At 36.8% G+C, this 20,926-nt stretch overlaps 2 protein-coding genes and 1 long non-coding RNA gene across 5 annotated transcripts in view; 2 read left to right on the top strand and 1 right to left on the bottom strand.

Moving 5' to 3' along the window:
* The window catches only part of fzr (fizzy and cell division cycle 20 related), a 43,945-nt gene extending 34,174 nt beyond the window's left edge, over window positions 1–9,771 (top strand). For all 3 annotated transcript variants that reach the window (XM_086826144.1, XM_020951491.2, XM_020951489.2), the window contains 2 exons: window positions 7,983–8,216; window positions 8,281–9,771. In XM_086826144.1, coding sequence (XP_086682270.1) covers window positions 7,983–8,216; window positions 8,281–9,108 — 1,062 coding nt within the window. In that variant the 3' untranslated portion in view covers window positions 9,109–9,771. The remainder of the gene's footprint in view (window positions 1–7,982; window positions 8,217–8,280) is intronic.
* On the bottom strand, window positions 1,587–17,091 carry LOC110183268 (uncharacterized). The gene is made up of 3 exons (XR_002319604.2): window positions 16,703–17,091; window positions 3,716–4,107; window positions 1,587–2,496 (listed from the first exon to the last, which is right to left on the bottom strand). It is a non-coding gene; the product is annotated as an uncharacterized LOC110183268 (long non-coding RNA).
* On the top strand, window positions 10,883–20,710 carry LOC110183266 (phospholipase A2 LaPLA2-1). The gene is made up of 4 exons (XM_020951493.2): window positions 10,883–11,371; window positions 17,993–18,161; window positions 18,232–18,684; window positions 20,384–20,710. Exons 2-4 carry the CDS (start codon window positions 18,001–18,003, stop codon window positions 20,481–20,483), a joined length of 714 nt encoding a protein of 237 aa, XP_020807152.2. The 5' UTR covers window positions 10,883–11,371; window positions 17,993–18,000; the 3' UTR covers window positions 20,484–20,710.
* The last annotated feature ends 216 nt before the right edge of the window (window positions 20,711–20,926 follow it).

Raw genomic sequence — 20,926 nt, 5'->3', positions numbered from 1 at the left:
CCATTCATTGTGCAGTATTGCATTTAATTGAATTTGCAGTCGGTGCTAATTGAGGTTTTCTTGTACGTGTTTTTCTTGCTCACAGAAAAGCTGAAAAGATCACAACAGGGGCAGTGAGTTGAATGAACCATTTGGGATCGTGGGATAATATATCTCTTTCTTTCGATTCTTTCAATTTGAAATGCTTTTAAAGTCACAAGTTAAACTACAAATTAAGGAAAAGAAGTGTAGAAAGATTTCTTTTATTTACAACTTGTTCTGGGCATTCCAAAGACATTTTTTTCGGCTGGAAAAACTCATCTTTTTCCCCCTCTCTTCACTTGTTCTACAATCTATTGATCTATCTAGTAAAGTTGAAAGGAAACCGGTTTGGTTTCTGTGAAAACTCATTGGCTTTTGGCCTAGGCCTAAGACCCAAGAGAGAAAACTACTGCTGGGAGGCCTTGAGGTTAACACACTCTCTTTTTTCTGATTCCAAATGAACGTGATGATGATTGCCAACGTGTTTCTATCCGTATCTTTGTATATAGATAAGTATATACAGCCTCAAAATGGTCCAAATGAAACGATTGTTCAAGTGTCGCTCCACAAAAAATAACCAGAAATGGTGAGGAAAGATAAATAAAAAAAATAAAGTAAACTATTGCCACTTGTCATTAGATATTGTGGCTTCGCCGGTGATCTCTCCCATCATCATTATAATTATTATTACTGCTGCTCAACTGACATATTTGCTTGCTTATCAGATTTATGTTGCCTCAAGATATATGTATATATATAAACATATATATTTATATTTGTAAAACGTGTGGATCACGTCCGTATGTTCGTCTCTTGTGGCCCTTCTATTTATTTTGCTTTGACTGATTTTTGACAGTTGACACGTTGCCAGTTAGCCATTTAGCCAGTTAGCCAGCAGAAGCCAAGGAAGCCAACAGAAATCACAATAATAATAACAAAAATAACAATGCCAGAGTCAAAATTCCGTCCGTTTTTTGGAAACAAATAAGTGAGCAATGCCGAGAGACACACACACGCGGCACAACCAGGCAAACACACTTCAAATCGAGCCATAAATCAGGCCAGGAAAACAGCGAAACTACAAAATACTCTTTCTATTACGAAAAAAGGTGTCTTGAAAAAATTTAAATTAATTGAATAACTCATTTATTTGTTTGATGAGAAGTCTTTGAATACTTCTTTTACTTTAAAGTAAATATATTCAAGCATTTGTATTTATATTTCAGTTTTTCTAAGAAATTTTTCAACAAAAAAAGGGAAACTAATTTTGGGAAGCTAATGTTTTTATACAGTATTTGCAGTTTGGAATTTATTTATAGGTTTGAATTGGAAATTGATCATAATTCAGGGGGGAAATCAAAATGTTCTTATATTTTTTTTATACTATCAGTATTATCAGTATTGAAGTTAACAATATTTTCAATATAATATTGAAGTTTCCTACCTAATTCGCATGTTGATAACTAAATTTCTTTATAAAAATAGATGTAAAAAGGTATTATAGCCCTTTTCCTACTTGATATCTGGCAAAAGTCAAAAGAGGCATAAAGCTTCATAAATATTAATTGCAATTTAAATGCAAATGTATTTATTAATGCATTTTAAAGCTTGACTGGGATAGAAAACATTATATTGTGTATTGATCTCCATTTAAATAATATTAATGGCTTATAAAATGATTTTTCTTTCCATGCTTGAGTAAACATTAGAGGTGTTAGGTCTATGATTGCTGACCATAAAAATAAAGGGTATAATATGATATAAATTATGGAAAGCAAGAGACGCAACTTGAAGTGGTTGAACCGGACCGTACTGGACCATTCAACGTTCAACGTTCAACGTTGATCTTCAACTACTACTTCAGTGGTCTAAAACGACACTTGAGTCAATAGCTGGGGATGGATCTCTCTTTTTCTACTTAAGCTGAATATGCTTTTTGCTGGCTTATATATATATATTTTCCCCCTTCTCTGTGCTGATTAATTGCGATCGTTGCTTTGGATTTTTTGGGCCAAATGTTGTCTTGCCAATTGCTTCGATTTTCTGTCCCCCCGGCAATTATTCACCCACAAATCACTGGTAATTCATCTACATCACGCCCACACAATTAACACGCAAACATATTGGGGCCACTCCCCTTGACTCCCTGACTTTTTTTTTGTGGTCACAACAAACAATATGTAATTCAATTATGTGCGGTCGCAAAGTTATTGTCATAAATAATGTAAGGGGGGACCCAGCCCAGCCCCCTATTATATCTTTCCAGTAGTTTAGCTGAGGAAGTGGTCCGAAATATATGGTCTCAACACTTTTGCAAGCGTTTTTTGGGATTGGTTTCTCAGTTTTCTTCGGTTTTTATATTTTTCTGGTGGGTTCATTGACGAGTCAACGCAGCTGTATAGATGGAATTGTTTCTTTTCTTCAAGTTATTCAATGAATAGCTGACCATTGTTTGCAGGGAATTTGTGGGAGAAGCTGTAGGTATAGAATATATTTTAGTATGGAATGTTCTTATTGAAAATAAAATAAATTGAAATGTATATTCAATATAAAATGGAAGAAAAATTAAATTAGAGCTCTTGAATTTACCCAAATACTATCCATTTAAAGTAAAACCATCTAGTGAATTTAAGTAAAGTCTTAAAATTATGACTTATTCGAGTTATAATGAAATCCTTAAATTTAACATGGCGAAAAGATCAAGAAAATGTTGCTAAGCATTTCTTAATTATCAATGTTAGATTGAGTTCAATTTAGTATTGAATATGAATTAATTTTGTTGATTACTATTTATTTTCTTTCCCTTGAGAATTAAGAAAGCTAAAAAAACGGAATTAATACATGTTTCTAAATAAATGTTTCTACCAACAAGTTGCTATGCAGTTCGAGAACTGATTAAAGTAAATTACAATTCCAGTTTACGATTAAAAATACGGAATTTTGCTTATTTATTTTTTAGCGGTACAATTATTTAAAACTAAAACAAGAGAAGAAACTAACTTTGAAGCCGACATTTAGTTTGCAATTTTAATGTGAGAATAGAATAGGAAATCATTCCTAACTAAGTCAAAAATTAATTGATTTTAAAATGGAAAGTTTTTCTGTGCTGGTTTTTAGAAGGCTAATAAATCTGCATACTAAATAAAGTATTTTAAAAAATCCAAATTTTTGTCAATTTTTAACGATGTAATCCCTTATAAAATTTAGAAAAAATTTGAAAAAAATTATTTTCTTTCAAACATGGCTAGAAAGATTCGCCTATTGATGCTGATCAAGAATATATACATATGAGTTATAGGGTCGGAAATGATTCCTTTACTAAGTTTCAAGCTTCTGACTGAAATTGCAATACCCTAAAAAGGGTATAAAGACACCAAACAAGTAAGAAAGCTAAGGAACTTAAATCTCAACATGTTGCCAAGCAAATGTTTCTGGAAACATGTTGAGCATCTCGAATTATAGTTCCTTTTATTAGAAAAGTATTTATTAGAATTGCTTCTTTCATTTGATATTAATATTAAATTCATTTTATATATTTTTGATTGAATTTAAATATTATTTTGATCTATTTATTCTTCCCTAAGAACTTTGCTAATTCTCTCAGTTTATTTTCTCGTCTGTGTCTTCTAGTTGAGAATTTCGTGCTAGTTAATTTAATTTCTTTTACTTTTAATTACAATACTTCGAAACCCACCTGTTTGGTACCTGTGTCTGGCCATTTCGAATAGCCATTAAGTGGAATTATAGAAAACGGTGTAGACGGAGACGATGACCACCGGACTCTTTAACCATTTGGTATGGTTCGTTTTATTGTTTTTATAATTATTAATTTATGCAGCAGACTTTTGCATTAGCATCGCATTACGACTATTTTCGTGGCAGCAAAGTGATTAAGTTGGTCCGATCCGATCGTAGCGACAGGTTCATGGCTTAAACCCTTTTCCCCTCTCTCCCCTTATAGGAGATTTTATTTTTGGTTTCTTATTTTTTATTTTTCTCTTTCGTTCTCGTTGCTGGTTGGTTGTTTATTTGTTTAATTTATAAGCTTGCCTTGAAGCGCCGCCCACAAGCCAGAAGTGAATAAAGCTAAAAAAGAAAGGAGAGTAAAAATCATAAAATGAGAGAGATGAAAACAACAAATTCCGGCCGGCAACTTATATATATGTATATATATTTGTTTTTATATAAAAATAAATATATATATTTATGTTTTTTGTTGGCATTTTTTTTAGCTGCTCACATTTTTTGCCTTTTGTTTGATGTTTTTTTCTGAGCAAAATGAATGAAAGATGATTGTATGGTTCACAGAGCCATACTGTTTTGCACCATACTGTACTCCACTGTACTGTGCTGGCTTCTGGTTATTTAACAAGTCATTGTTAATTAAATAAATAAATAGTAGGTTGACAGTAAATATGAAAATTATTTCTATTATTTTTAAATTCGTTGAGTGAGACGAAAAAAAAAACAGAAGTAATTTAATTATCTTGTTTATATATCAATGATCCAAAAATGTCGTTATTGATCTAAAATATTATACAGATGGAAATTCGATTACTACGAATTTATGCAATATAAATTATATATATTTATGTTAGAAACAATAAAGTAATGCCTATTTTAACAATCGTTTGTATGAAAACTATATGATATAGTCGTCCGATTTTTAAAAAATTGTACACAAAATTTTAGATAAATATATAATGGCTATATATTTAATTTTATGAAAATCGGTCGAAAACTGAAAAAGTTATATATATTCTTAAAATTTTCCGATTGTTCCTATATCAGCTATATATATATATGTGTATATATATATATAAATAGTCCACCGATTCGCCATGCTTCGATATATATACTAGTAAAATTAGAAAAACTGCATAGTTACATTGAAATAGCTTAAATTTGTTCCAAAACAAATCTCGCACTTCTGTGCTTATAATTCCCAACTTGTTCAAACATCCCCGGAACGAAGTGCCTTCTACCAGCCAGGTCTCAGATATGTGTTGTGTTACAAAGTTGCAAGTCATTGTTGATTAGTGTTCAAATTAGGTAAGTGATCATACATACATACATACTGTTCAGGGTTACTTACTGGTCAGAGTTACTTACTAGTATAGATACTTACTGATCATAGTTAATAATATTCATAGATACTTACTGATCAGAGTTATTTACTGCTCATAGCTACTTACTGGTCATACTTACTTACTGTTCAGCATTAATTACTGATCATAGTTACTTAGTGTTCAGAGTTACTTACGGCTTATAGTTACTCGCGCACATCTGTGCTTATAATTCCCAACTTGTTCAAACATCCCCGGAACGAAGTGCCTTCTACCAGGCAGGTCTCGGACATGTGTTGTGTTACAAAGTTGCAAGTCATTGTTTATTAGTGTTCAAAGTTAGTAACTAAGCATACATATATTCTGGTCTTAGATACTTACTGGTCATAGATACTTAATATTCAGACTTACTTACTGCTCATAGATACTTACTGATCAGAGTTACTGATTATAGATACTTAGTGTTCAGAGTTATTTATTGGTCATAGATACTTATTATTCATAGTTTCAAGTCTTAAATATAAAAACTACAATCAAACATAACAGAAGGCACAGGAAATGTTGCTAGGAAAGTGTATAGCAACATGATACTTGCCATTTTTTACCAGCAACATTTGCTTGTGCCTTGTTCCATGAGTCCAGAATTTAGCTCCGAAAAGAGACAAACTTTTGAGGAATAATAATAAAAAAAAAACAGTATTAAATGTAAAAAGCAAAAGGTTAACCCCAACCCGGGCAATGTTTGTTTTTTAACAAAATACAACAATAAAAAAAAATGCCGCCCGTGTGCGATTTTAATCAGTTTACAAGTTGACGGATTTCCTCTTGCCATTTGTCAGCAGCTCTTTTTTTTTGGTTGTTGTTTTCAGTGCTTTTAAGCGTTTTAACAATTGAATTTCTAATAGGCTTATGGCTTTATTTTTGCCTCTTTTATTTTTTGCTCTGCATCGAAAAACATTTAAATTTAATGTCCAAACCACGCAGCTATTTTAACTGCTTTTTATAGTCAGCATTCCCAGAATAATGGAAGCAAAGACCTGAAGAGCCATTAAATTGTTGGATTGTGATTTCTTTTTATAATTTTTGATTTCCTTTTTGTCTTGGCGGGAGGAGAGCCAAAGTGTTAAGCGATCATTAAGGGCTCCACACACGCACGATTCTTTTGAGTTTTCTATTTAAAAAAATACGAGAAAAACAAAAATGTAATCCCCAAAAAACCCCATGCCTCTCACTCAGTTTCTGTAATTAAGTTCTGTTCTGCCTTCTGTTAATTGAATTAAATTTTAATTTGCTAAACGAATTAAGAGAGCTGACGTCAAGTGCTTTTTTTCGAATATGACCCCCTTTCGAGGCGGGTCAAAGCACACCCCACTGGCTCACCATTCGATTCACTTTACTTTGGGGTAAAATATATATATATATATATATATAAAGAAAAGATAAGTTTCAAGCCAGAGATAGCTACGTTTGCGTACTCCCTTTTTTTATCTTTGAAATGTCTGGTGTTTGTCGGGATGTTTGCTCACTTTATCATTGGAATCGATACCACAGAACCTGACCAACCCAGAAAATGACAAATGCTATTCCCAAAAAAAACTTTGTCACTTTTGAGTCGTGCTTGACTAATGTGGGAAAAGAAAATTAAAATTAGAGAAGTGTGTAAAGTTATAAGATACAAATTAAGACAAGCTTGAAACAGGAATCAAGTTTAGACAATTAAAAGTATGGTAAAATATTTCAAATACTAAACTAAAGACTCTCCTTAACATATTACCAAGGGTTTTTAATGGTTTAAATGATGTTTTAATGATATATTTATTTATAATAATATATTACATAAATTTAGAAAGAAAATAGAGCCAAAATAGACCCATAAATGTATACTAAATTGATCTAGATTTAAATTAACCCATTAATTTGTATTCAATCAGTAAAAGTTTACTTCCTGTCTATATATATGCATGCAAATTCTCACATCTAGAGTAAACAAATGCATTTAGAATATTTTCTTTGGCATTGTATGCCAGCGAAAGCTATTCTTTATACAAATATTCTTGAGCACACTCCTCTATTCATTTGATTTACATTTTCCAACTCTTTTAACAATGGTTTCCCCGCAACTTCCACATTTCCACATTGCATTTTTCGTTGGCACGCACAAATTTCGCTTGCTGAACTCACGCATTTTTAATGTAATTTCTTGCGTAAGAAAAAAATACAATAAAAAACCTAAAAGGTGTGAAGCTGAATTTTTTTGTTACTGAATTACTGGCGGCCTGAGTATCTCACGAATACGCTTAACACACTTCCCTGCCCGCATTTTCTATGGTCAAATAGAGGCCTAGAGCTACCAGTTAAAGCGAAATGCGTGCCAAATGTGAATTACAAGGCCCCTACACTGAACGAAAAGTAGAGTCAGTCTTTACAGCATTTCAAATATAGAGGTTTTTGATGATTTTTTGTACTTTGGATAAAGCCCCATAAATTTGTATACCATATTTTAAATTATCTACTATACAAACATTTTGTTTATTGTTATTTTTCCAAAATTCATATGATACAAATGCTGAAATTTAGGGAAAATATAGATACCATAACCTTATTTTGTTTAGTGCACAAAAGAGAAGGGTTTGGAGATTGGAGGAGCTTGTGGATTCCAGGGAATGGGGCAGACATGGGAGACTTTGACGCGGTCGCAGCGTTTTAGCACCGCGGCGTTAATTGCCGAATGCCAAGTACGCGTTGCGCACAAAAAACAAACTACCTTTTGCTTATATTTTCCCATCGGGAAGCAAGCAATTTCTTGGTTGGCTGCATGGGCCACCGGAACAGTCAATTGAATCGAACGATAAACTAATCCCAACTATATTTCTATATTTTCAACTCTCCTCACAGGACTACAATGGCGAATGTCCCTACTCACTGTCCCCGGTGAGTGCCAAGAGCCAGAAGCTCCTCCGTTCGCCACGCAAGGCCACCAGGAAGATCTCGCGCATTCCCTTCAAGGTACTCGATGCGCCCGAACTGCAGGATGATTTCTATTTGAATTTGGTCGATTGGTCATCGCAGAATGTTTTGGCCGTGGGTCTGGGTAGCTGTGTCTACCTGTGGAGTGCCTGCACCAGTCAGGTGAGTGTTCCTCCCCCTCTCTTTACCCTAATGTATCCTAATCAATATCCAATTCCTTTCGTAGGTAACCCGCCTGTGTGATCTCAGTCCGGATGCAAACACGGTGACGTCGGTGTCGTGGAACGAACGCGGCAACACCGTGGCTGTGGGCACCCACCATGGCTACGTGACCGTCTGGGATGTGGCGGCCAACAAGCAGATCAACAAGCTAAATGGCCATTCGGCGCGCGTTGGAGCCCTGGCCTGGAACAGTGACATTTTGTCCAGTGGCTCGCGTGATCGTTGGATCATCCAGCGCGACACCAGAACGCCGCAGTTGCAGTCAGAGCGCCGCTTGGCTGGCCATCGGCAGGAGGTTTGCGGCTTGAAATGGTCACCGGACAATCAATACTTGGCCAGCGGCGGCAATGACAATCGTCTGTATGTGTGGAATCAGCATTCAGTGAATCCGGTGCAATCGTATACGGAACATATGGCGGCGGTGAAGGCTATTGCCTGGTCACCGCATCACCACGGACTGCTGGCCAGCGGCGGCGGTACGGCGGATCGATGCATTCGCTTCTGGAACACGCTCACCGGCCAGCCCATGCAGTGCGTGGACACTGGATCGCAAGTGTGCAATCTGGCCTGGTCCAAGCACTCCTCGGAGCTGGTCTCCACGCACGGTTATTCGCAGAATCAAATCCTAGTGTGGAAGTATCCATCGCTGACGCAGGTGGCCAAGCTGACGGGCCACTCGTACAGGGTTCTCTACTTGGCCCTCAGTCCCGATGGCGAGGCCATTGTCACCGGCGCTGGCGATGAGACGCTACGCTTTTGGAATGTGTTCAGCAAGGCGCGTAGCCAGAAGGAGAACAAATCGGTGCTGAATCTGTTTGCCAACATCAGATAGAAGAAGGACAATATTGCAAGGACGAAGACTGAAGCGAGGCAAAAGGCAAAAAGGCCAAAGGCAAAACACAACCACACACCACGCACCACACACACACACAACAATCCAACACAACCAAGCAACCAAGGAAACCAATCAGCAAAAACCAACAACTAATCCCAACTAATCAAGGCTCTTTATCTATGGTAAAAAACAGAAGAATACGATCATCAGCACGCCGCTCGTTTAGTAAATTTTGCAGGCAATCGCAGCAGCAATAGTTTAAACAAATTTAATTTAAGTCTAGCTGGTTATGTAGTAACATTTTAAATAGGAAGCCAGAGCATCAGCTGAACTGAAGGAATGAATCCGGAACTAAGTCTGAATCCGGAACTAAATTAAGCCTAAATTCTAGTTTGTAATAACTTTACACCCACTCACTCGCTCACTGTCTTAGTATGTAGTAGTGTACAACTAAAATTTATTGTTTTATATATACCTATACGTATATAAAACTATTTTTTTTTTCGTACACCTAATTTAAGGCAATTGTCACGCAAATATCTTTTTTTTTTGCTTAGAACATAGGAAATACTTGAAATTTTCACCCACTCACACCCATTCATCCCAAAAGATACACACACACTAAAATGTATATTGAAATAAATTTATACAAGTTGAAAATGTGGCCGCATAAAATTGTTTAATTTTAATGAAATTTAAAAACTAAATCGAGTTTGGTTGCGACCACAACTTAGCAAAGACCCGAACCATTGGGGTGTCAGAGCAATAAGCTTTCGTCTGCCCCTTAAGCTTTTCTCGCTTTCCCTCTGCACTTATTGCTTTCCTTTGGACGCTGCGCTTCTACGGTTTCGCAGGGGCGTGGCCAAACGCCCTTAAATTGGGGGGCCATAAACTAGCACGGTTCTAAATATTCTGCTTTAAATTCTTGGTTCTGACTGACTTTGTTCAATCTTTTACTTGCAAAAGATTATCGGAAGAAAAAAAAAACAATAAATAAAACTAACTTTGAAGTCGAAGTTTGTATACCCTTCTAGAAGGACGAAATCAAAAAATTTTAAAAATAAATTATCTAAATTTGAGAGTCAGCTTAAAATAATAATATTCCTAAATTATGTGCATTATAGGGACTTTAAATAAGTATTTAAAAAATGCTAATTTTTCGGAAAAATCAATGTTTTTAAAATATCATAGCAACGCCAAAATAGCGTTAATTTCAAATCGGAAAGCTTTTCTATGTTAGATTTTAGCAGGTTTTTAAATCTGCATATTTAATATAAAATTTAAAAGAAATAAAATTTTTTGATCGATTTTTGTAAATTTTAACCCCCTATAAAATTTTCAAAAAATTTTTATAAATTTTTTTTCTGCCTTTTATGGCCAGAAAGATTCGCCTGTTAATGTTGATCAAGAATATATATGATTTATAGGGTCGGAAATGGCTCCTTCACTGTAAAAAATGATATTTTCCTCTGCAAGATTCCTAAAATCGATATTTTTATTTGATAATTTTAATTTTAATTTTAAATTTTCAAAAAATGTATTAAAATAAATTTTTCTTAAAAACATGGCTATATCGACTCGGCGGTTGCTGCTGATCAAGAATATATATGATTTATAGGGTCGGAAATGACCCCTTCACTGCTTTACACACTTTATACTATAATTATAAGACTTATTTTGGATATTATTTGCAATTTTCTTCTGTACTTAATATATTTAAACCCCCCTTTGCTATTTTCTTCACTAAGCCCCTGGCAAATGTGCAGCTTCCGTTGGCAGAGACGCGGGCTGAGCTTCGGCGTCAGCTTCTAGTCCGGCGGTCGCCGCTTTGCCTTTGTTGTTGTAATTCGGTTTCTTGGCCTGGCCAACAGCAGCAGCAGCCACAGCAGACTGAATTTTCAATTGTTGTTGGTTTTGGGTTTTGTGTCTTTTGCCTGCTTTTTTCTTTCGTTTCTTTTTTTTGTTTTTTTGGCCAAGTCCAAGTTTAACAGCGCTCGGCGCGCCAGAATCAAGTTCAGTTGCGCCGCATACGCGTCGCGGAAATGTTTCGCTGCTGCCACCGTCCCAATATTACAGATATATATTTATATATATCGTCAGAAATCGGGCATAAATAAATCCGACCGAAATAATCGAACGCGACGCCGCCGTCCTGCATCCGAGTCCTTGTGTTGTTTTCCAATAAAACTCGCTCCCGAAATAATCAGTAAATAATTAAGGAGCCCGTGTCCTTTTGTTAATTGACCGTTACCGTTTCCAGGTAATTGCAGGATAAAAGTTCTACCTAATTTTTTGGTCCTACATTTTTTATGTATTTTTTTTTTGTTTGTTGCTAATGTGAAGTGCAGACACCTGTCCTTGTATTTGTACATAATTTTTTTTGTTGCGGCTGCTGTTGCCTTTTGAAGGTCATTTCACGCACGAAGGCCACGCCGAGGGTGTGTTCCCAGTGGGCGGCAAGTGTCGGGTGTGGGCGGTGGTCCCGCAGTGGGCCAAATGTCAAAAGGTGAAGGCAGCCAGGCGGCCTTGTGTTTAAAGCGCAGCCTTCCCTTCGAAAAACATCCTTCATCCGCGCAGGATTCACAAGTGCCAAAAGTGAAGGTTCCAATGAAATCGAAATCGATATCAAGGATATATGCAAATCGATTAAATAACGATCCCCCGATTTAGGAAATATTTTGGGTTCAAGATACAAAGATACTTTGCTTTAAAGTTCTAAAAATTAATTAGAAACCATTTCTAGGGAAATGTGTTTTTTTTTAGAATAAAATTCATCAGGATCCTAATGTTATAAGGATAAGATATCGATAATTTGGTACTGCAACCGATAAAATATAAATATCTCTAGAATTCTTTAAAAAAAAAAAACAAGAAGTATATTACGTATACGTAATCCCATATTTTATTTTTATTTAAAGAAAATCCTTTGATAAATATATAAAGAATTGAAAGTGAAATTAAATAGTAATTATGCTTCCTCTAAAATGACATCCGAATCAAGAGTTAAACCAAATAAATTAACAATTTTATTAATCAGGCTGATATTTTATTTACTCAAAGAAATTGATTGACTGTAAGCATTTTACTTTATATTCAAAATGCCTAAAGTTAAAGAATTCCTTTGAGTAAGATAAATATTAGCTCTTAGAAAATATTTCTGATGAAGTTAAATTTGGTTTTGGATTTAAAAATAATGTTTAGCATAGGGAAGCTTTTATGATATAAAAATCAATATATAAAATATAAGGATCAGGACAGTAGTTTATACACATATGTATAGTGTTTTTAATAGATTATTTTCAGAATTAAAATAAAGTCGATAGCTGAAGGATCGATCAGAAAACAATATACAATATTATATTATAAATATAAATTTATATTCTTGAACAATTAAATTGTGGAATAAAATATATGCTGATCCTAGAACATATTCAAGACTATTCCAATTATTCAGATCAGAGATTAGTATAGAAAATCTGAGGATATGAATGAAGTAAAGATATATCCTAAGACATTTTCATATTTACAAAGCTTTCCCTTGAGATCAGAGGAGTATTTTAAGCCTGATGACATTAAATAATAGTTTTAATTAATGAAGTAAGATATATCCTGAAATATTTTCACATTTATTTAACACCCCCTAGAGATCCGAGAAACTAGCTATCAGTATTTAAAAACTAATGACATATTTTATACTATAGTACTTAATAAAACCTAATGATGTCTAGTATTAGTACATAGACCCCACCCAATGGTTCTTGACCAGAACCTAGCCCCATGACATTTTGGTTAGCATTTGCATGTCCAAACACTCTCTTTGTGGACATATGTATCTTGGCAACATGGTTAAGTACAATATTTGAATGGCCGATAGACAAGATGCCGTCGTCAGGCCGTCAGGTATTTTCGCACATTTATCTGCGAGAAGATATATTACCTCGACAAGCCGCGAAATTTGCTCAGCGATTAACACACGTAGATCAAACTACATACATATGTGGCTGGGGAGGGTGGGGTGTAAGCCAAGGTCACGCCTCGTTTTGCTCGATTGCTTGGGTGTTTGGTGTTCGATTCTAGCAAATTGCGAAAGTCAATAGTGTGCCTATGTTCTTGACATGGTCAACTTCCGATCGGTTTTCCCCACCTTTTGCTCCTCTGGAGCACCGGAGAGTCGCTTCCTCTATATCAGGCAATTAACGCCTTCGTCTTGGCTTTCAGTTTTTCAGTTTGACTTTAGTTTCCGCTGATACTACTACTATGTAGTATTTGGATATTTTGGTTTTCTTTGTTTTCTTTTTCGGAGCCGGTACGACCTTGGTAGGGGCGTTCAATGACCGCCACTGTCCAGTTAGATTTATGTATATTGATCCGCCTTTCGATCGATTTGCGGTCAGAGACAATGACAGGCCTCTGTTAGTTGTTCGATTGGCCCTAATTCGATCGTCTCCAGATGGCACCACTTTTATGATCCCCTCATTTTTGATTGGGGAAACTATCGGGGGAATATGGCTTTCTAAAATATCCAAATATCGGTAATATTACTTGTTTAAAACTGGGAGCACATATATAATTGGTTTTTAGTAAGACAAACATCTTTGTTTCTAACTTTAACTAAATGTATGTGATATTATAGAGGTATCATAATAGATCTGTTTGTAAAAAATATACCTTTAGGATACTGAGATTTAAGATATTGAGATAATCTTTGTCCTAAAAACGGCATGGCTTATAAATAGAATCATAGTTACTAAGAGACTATGCTATATAATGATAAATGTACTATGATATAAAGAATGAATTATCACATACTATAATTTAATATGACATACTCAGATATATGATGTTTTTTTTCTGAAATTCTTTGATATATCTGACAATGATATACAATGATTATGGTTCTACCATTTCTACAATTTCTACTACAATACTTTTAATTCCTATTTTAAAAAGTCTTGAAGAAATTATTAAAAAATTAAAACAAAGTCAATTTAATTAATATATTAAACAAAAGAAATGCCAGAGCCTGGTTGATAAGATATCCCCATTGATTTATAAATATTTTTTAATAAAAAGATTTTAGTATACCATTTAACTCTAAAGTATTGGAACATAATTCCCTTCATTAGGTCATGGTAACCGTATCAATCTATATAGTTATATATAGAATACCCAATTTAAAGTACCCACAATGTGCTCTGTATTCCGATGCTCTTAAACTTGACCCCATTCAGCAAAGGGACAAGGACGCTGCTTCCTTTATGAACGGGGCACGTCGGAATCGGAAGGTCTGCGGCAATTACAGCGATTATCGGACGGCGGTTCATTACTTGCACAGAGCACTGTGTCACAGTCGACAGTCCAGCAATTACCACGTCTCGCGTTACCCCCTAAAAAACGACCGAAGGGGGGCCTAGGGGGGATTTACAACTTGTTATTGCTGGGGGCCGCCTCTCAGAACCAGCATCTGCGTCTGCAGCGTGACATTCAAAATGCAAACGAACTGCCAAACCAGTTTCGGATGCGTCCAAGTGAAGGGCCCCCCAATCATATACATATATGTCCATTATATGGACTCCATATATACCCAAAACTACAAAAAAATACTGAACTAAATCTACATAAACAGGAGATTGTTGATTGATGATCGGAACTTGGATCTGATGACTCAAGACACGCCTGTCCATGATTAAGATTTTTTTTTTGTTTTTGGTGTAGTAAACAGCCCAAAGTTTGGCCAACAATTAAGGTACAGAAATATTCCCCGGGATTTAATGCCATTGGTACAGTAAAACTTCCAACCCTCTCTATTGGCCAAATAAAAAATTACATGCGTTTGCATCGTAAAAAGTGTTTAAATAACAATTTTATAGACCGAAAAAAGGCCCAAAGGTACTAAAAACACTTTAAACCTGCTTATATGCACTGAAATAAAATATATTTCTATCAACTTGATATTAAAAAAAAAAAAATTAAATTGCTTATAGAGCATTTACTTGTATACCCTTGTATTCACAAGGTTAAAACTCAGTAAAGGAATCATTTGCTACCCTATAAATCATATATATATTCTTGATCAGCATCAACAAGCAAATCTTTCTGACCATGTTGGAAAGGAAAAAAATGTTTGCGTTAAAATTAAAAAAAAATTACCAAAATGTTGAATATTTTTAAAACTTACAGATTGATTAACCTGATCCAAAGTAACACAGAATAGTTTTCCAAATTGAAATATTAATTTTTTTTTTACTTTAAAATATATCGAATGTATTGCATTTTGTAAGTTAAGCTATGAAGAAAATTTAGCACAAATGTATTCATATTTGTGACCTTCTAATTCGAATTTTAAATTTAATTTAGCGAACAGAGGAGTTAAGACTCCAACAAGTTCATGTTTTGGAAGCTCGACTGTAATCTCAACTGATTTGATCCAATGTTGTTGATCTCCTTCTGCTGAGTGACAGTTTAGAGCTAAAGTTATATAGTGAAAAGATTTATAAACGGTTTAAGTATTTTTTGAAATATATTTATTATACAAATATAGTTGGCTTTTATTAAATTTGTGAGCTGGGTCATTGTACTTGAGGTGCACACACACAAACACACACACGGACGTAAACGAACTTTTAAGTTTGACTTTGTTTTTGTTTTCGTTTTCTTTTGCACTGACCAAAAGACAGACAGAGAGAGAGAGAGCGATATGGGGAAAGAGCAACAGAGGAAGACTGGCTTATTATGCCACGAAATTAAAAAGCAAAAGCATTGACATTGAAAATTATGCGAACAAGACAGAGATCGCTAGATAATCCACAAGACGAAGAAGAAGCAGCGCAGCAGATGCTTTTTGTGCTTGTGATGTGCACTTGTATGTGTGTGTGTGTGTGTGTGTGGTGCGAGAGTTACGTTCACCGCTAGAATAATGGCCCGTAGGTAATTGATTATCAATTGTTGTCACTTGTCGTGTCGGTGCGAATTATTAATGCGAATTGGGATTGATCGCTTCGTTGTGCGCCATAAATAAACCCCAATTGATCTGCGCAAAATGAAACAATATTCGCCGGCTGAGTGACAGCCAAGTTCACTCGCTGACAGAAGAGCAAGGCTCTCTAGACAGGACAGGGGCGGAGGTTAACATAATTCGGGATATTTTCAAGAGGGGTCGTATTCGAAGGGTGCCCAGTTATTAAAATAGATTACTTGAAGAGCATGAAATTTTGTTAGGACTTTGAAAACTAGTAACCCCAGAAAAACATTAAAATTAAATGGCAGTCTTTTGATGTATCTATTTAAAGAATTTTAAATACCGTCTAAATTATAATCATTCATAATTTATTCCAAATGGGACTCTGCATGTCTCCATCTCCCTGCATCGGGTTCTCCCTCTCACTGTGTTCCCGTGACAAATTGACTCCTTCTGGCTCACTCGCACGCACCTTGAACCAGACTCTCGCGTTCTCACGCTCTTCCCCTTCCCCTCCCACTCACACTGCTGCTCCAGTTATGTGGAGAGTGACAGGTACAGTTGGAGTGCCGGCTCTCACACACACCCGCACAAACAATGAACAATTGGACAAATAACATAAATAATACTTACAGATATTAAGCGGGTACAGAGTGTCATCATTAATTATTTTACGCTTTACAAGTTGAGTGAAACGTGATGGGTAAAACTGTTCCTTGGCCTGGCAAATAATAACGTAAAGTAAACGCGACGCAATACACTCACGTACTGGCACACACACACACGCGGATGCACCGCGCGAAGAATTAAGCTAGCGTCATCTCTCTAGTTTTTGACTAATTAACAGACTTGGTCGAGCGGCGACCTTCACCTTTTGCGCGTTGGCCAAAAACAAGAAAGAAGTAATATACATAAAAGGCACAAAGATGAGAAGCCAAGAAGAATTGGTAACACGCCGACGCCTCCACCTTCAACTGACCCACAAAAAGCGATGCCGCTCTTCCTGACTCTGACGAGTTACTGTTTTTGCTTAGGGTAGGTCGCTGCTGCGCTCTCCCTTGCTCTCTCTCCATGCGATGCCGTTGTCCCACTCCCACCTGAATACCGTTCATCAAAAGCCCTCGCCTCTTATTTTGCAAATTGTTTTCGCCGTTTCATTTGTTGTAGTTGTTGTTTTTGTCTTTTCTATGCACGATCATTTGTTTTGTGCTGCCTTTTGTTTTGATCGTTGGCTTTACAGTGGTATCGGGGGATCCTACAACGAAAAAACTGAGAAAAATAACAATAATTTAAAAATAAATAAAATATGATAAAAGAAGACTGGTTCCTAATATAAAATTTTTAGTAACACATAAATTAAATTAAATCAATATAGAGACTATAATTAAAATGTTTTTACTTTATAGGTAATTTAATAATTTAAATCAATACTTTTAATAATATACGTTCCCATTAAATTTCTTTCTCTGTATCTGTAAGCATAACAAGATGGCCCAAAAATGATAATTTGAACATATATTAAAATGTTAATTTGTACAACAAAATGTCAAGATTTTATGCTACTATATATGCATAAATTGATATTATAAGTTTTGGATTTAAGAAGGGTCTCCCACGATTGAGATGGTTTCGGATGTGACAGTGATTATGTTTTTGAAATGAATTTAACAACGCTTTGACCACTGTGCACAGTTATGGATATTTGATTCTGTCTGTGGCCAGAGGTCACAGAGCGGTCCATAGAAATGCAAAATGCGAGTGGCTCTTGGGGCTAATGATGGCCCACATATCATACCATATCGTATCGGCTCATTATCACGCCGGCAGCTCATCGGAGCGGATCTCCGATCACCCGCCGGCCACGCCTCTTCCTTCGTCAATATCTGAGATCCTCATATATTTCCGATTTCCGATTTCCCCCAGTTGGCGCCATGAGGGAACCGCCCGTGGCGGTGGTGCTGGTCCTATGGCTCCTTGGCTCGGCAATGCCACCCGCCGCCTCTGGATCGGCGGTGCTCATCTCGGACATGACCATGACCGTAATGGTGGAGCTGTCATCGCGGCATCCCTTCTGCAAGATGCACACAGACCGGTAAATAATAGTGATATTTCCATTAATATAAGGTAATGATGATCTCTGATCTCCTTTTAATCCCTGCCAGTGGGGATATCCAACGCATGCTGCTCCAATCCGATCCACGACGCATCCGCCAGGTGCCACGGGAATCGGTGATGGAGCTGGAGGAGGTGTGCCGCCGCCAGGGCTCCTATGGCCACGAGTTTCGCGGCGGCCTGGGCTTCATCTATCCGGGAACAAAGTGGTGCGGCCCAGGGACGGCGGCCACCAGCTACGATGACCTGGGGCCGCATGCCCGGGAGGATCGGTGCTGTCGGGAGCACGACATGTGTCCGGATGTGCTCAATGTCGGCGAATGCCGGCGGGGGCTGTGCAATCGTGGTACCTTCACGAGGAGCCACTGTGACTGCGATGCCCGATTCCGGCGGTGTTTGCAGGCGGCCAATACGGAGACGGCAAACACTCTGGGAGCGATCTTCTACAATGTGGTGCAGGTGACATGCTTCCAGGAGCGCAGTCCCTGCTCGGCGCACCAGAGGTTCGAGGATTACTACTACCGCACCGATCACTGTCCGGCGGAGTACCGCCAGGCGGATCTCTATGTGCCGCCGCATGGCGACAATCTGATAGCCAAGATCCTGGCCCATCCGCAGGGACGCTCCCTGGCCGCCATAGCGCCCGCCAAGGTCACTGCCCGCCGTTGGGGCGTCAAGTTGGCCAGCGTTGGCCTGGCGGCGGTCAATATATTGCGCGAAGTGGTTCAGCGGCCGCGGCTCCTCTGGGACAGTCTGCAGTCACCGGTCAGCAGGGAGTTACCGCCATCATCTTCGAGGTACCAGCAGGAGTACCAGCCAGGAGGAGGAGGAGGAGGAGGAGGAGCCGCTGCCGTTGGTTATTACTACGAGCGGCCGGGAGCGTCATCCTATGGATATGGCTATGGAAATCGTGGCTATGGATATGGATACGGAGCACCCGACTCCCGCTGGAGCTGAGAGCAGCGAGAGCCGAGAGAGCCAAGGGGAAAGTAATCTTTGGGGAAGAATGCAGAAGGGGATTACCAAGGGATACAAAGTATCTAAACTAAAGTCTAATTAACTAAGGGAGACTTATCTAGGCACATACATTATTATATCTTTTGATATACATATCTCTAGACTAGATAGGAAACTAGATTTAGGAAATGGATTATCTTCCATTAAAGTATTAATATCTTGTTAAGTTGATCATATATTATTATCATAGATCTGTTACTATATCCATTGGACCAAAACACTAAATTAAATCAAAGCCAAATGCTATAAAAAAAAAACAAACATAAAATCATTGGTGGCTATTAAAGATACCTCATATATTTGATTTTGAATAATTTGAATATAATTATCACAAAATTATTTTAAAAATGTTAAAACCTTACATAAAGGCTCTTTTTTAAGTTCTTTTGCAAGCATTTAGCAAGACTTACGATAATAATAATAATATTAATAATAACATTTTGTGATCGATTTGTTTAACCATCGTATTTTGGTCCATTATCTCATCATAAGTTAAATATTTGTCATTTTCTCCTTTTTTTTTAGTCGCGTTGGAATATATAACTTCAGTTGTACATATATTTGTTTTACAATTTGTACTTTAAAGAAAAACACAAAGAACTTAATTCTCGATTTGCTTTAAGTCAGCACAGGTGAACGTGATGTTTATATTAATGATCTTGAGTTTATCCTGTTTCGTTATTTATTTCGCAAAAGTTGCTTAATATTCTGTAAAAGTCATTTAGTTATCGTGGTTTAGTCATCTTGAGAAGAACAGAATGGAATTCTTAATGAACATTAACATCAATTAAATACTATAAATGGTTATTTTTTTGTCAGCAGTAAGTGCTTTAATATATTCCTGCTTTTAGTTCGGGGAATCCATAAATAAAACTATAAAGATTGATATCTTAATGACAACTTCTTTAGGAGTAATGATAGATATAACTGAGACATAAGGATTGCCCCCAAAGATTACTTTCCGCTCTTTGTGTGGCTCTGGAGTATTTGACCTAGAGATCGAGGCACTACCTACCCACTGTTCCCGTTTAGTATTAGTAGTTTATAGGTCCCTACACTTTCATTTACTTACCTGCATGTCCTGCACGTGTCCTTGCGTTTACGTTGTCCCAATGCCAGTGTCAGAAATAAACTCATTGTGAATCCTGCATGCCTTCTTCGCTCCTCCGGTTGGCTTCTTTCCAGAGCTGGATATAACCAAACGGAACAGGAGGCCATCTGCGCTCAGTGGCAGTACCAGCCATCGGAGAAGTATGTGCCCAGTCAGCCGAGAACGTCCTCGTAAGGAGCGGAGCGAATCAGCCCAGATGGTGACGACGACAACAAAGAAACACCTTCAATCTGATGACGAACTTGAACCTGATTATGAACCTGAAAGCCAAAGTTAAACAAAAGCAAAATGGAAAATATATACATCTATATTTTCATATATTGAACGCATACAAAACAGATCTATATATAATTATGAAAGTGCATACATATAAATAAATATATTTACCAAATCGAGAGCAATCAAAAGTGTCTGTGTGTCGCTGTCAAACTGGATATCTCAATCGTGGGCATATCATATTTTTGGGACCACGAAAAATATATATAAATGATAATCCAAAATCCTTCTGGTCGTACCAGCAGGACTTCAGTTCACTTCTAAGCTCCTTTTATTGTTTTCTGAACATCAAAGTAGACTCCTTATTTGGTCCTGCGAATATAATTTATAATTTAATTAAA

This window comes from Drosophila serrata, unplaced genomic scaffold (assembly GCF_035046125.1).
Source record: "Drosophila serrata isolate PLE 108 unplaced genomic scaffold, ASM3504612v1 contig_154, whole genome shotgun sequence".
NCBI lineage: Eukaryota > Metazoa > Arthropoda > Insecta > Diptera > Drosophilidae > Drosophila > Drosophila serrata.
This window is presented reverse-complemented; position numbering and strand designations above follow the sequence as displayed.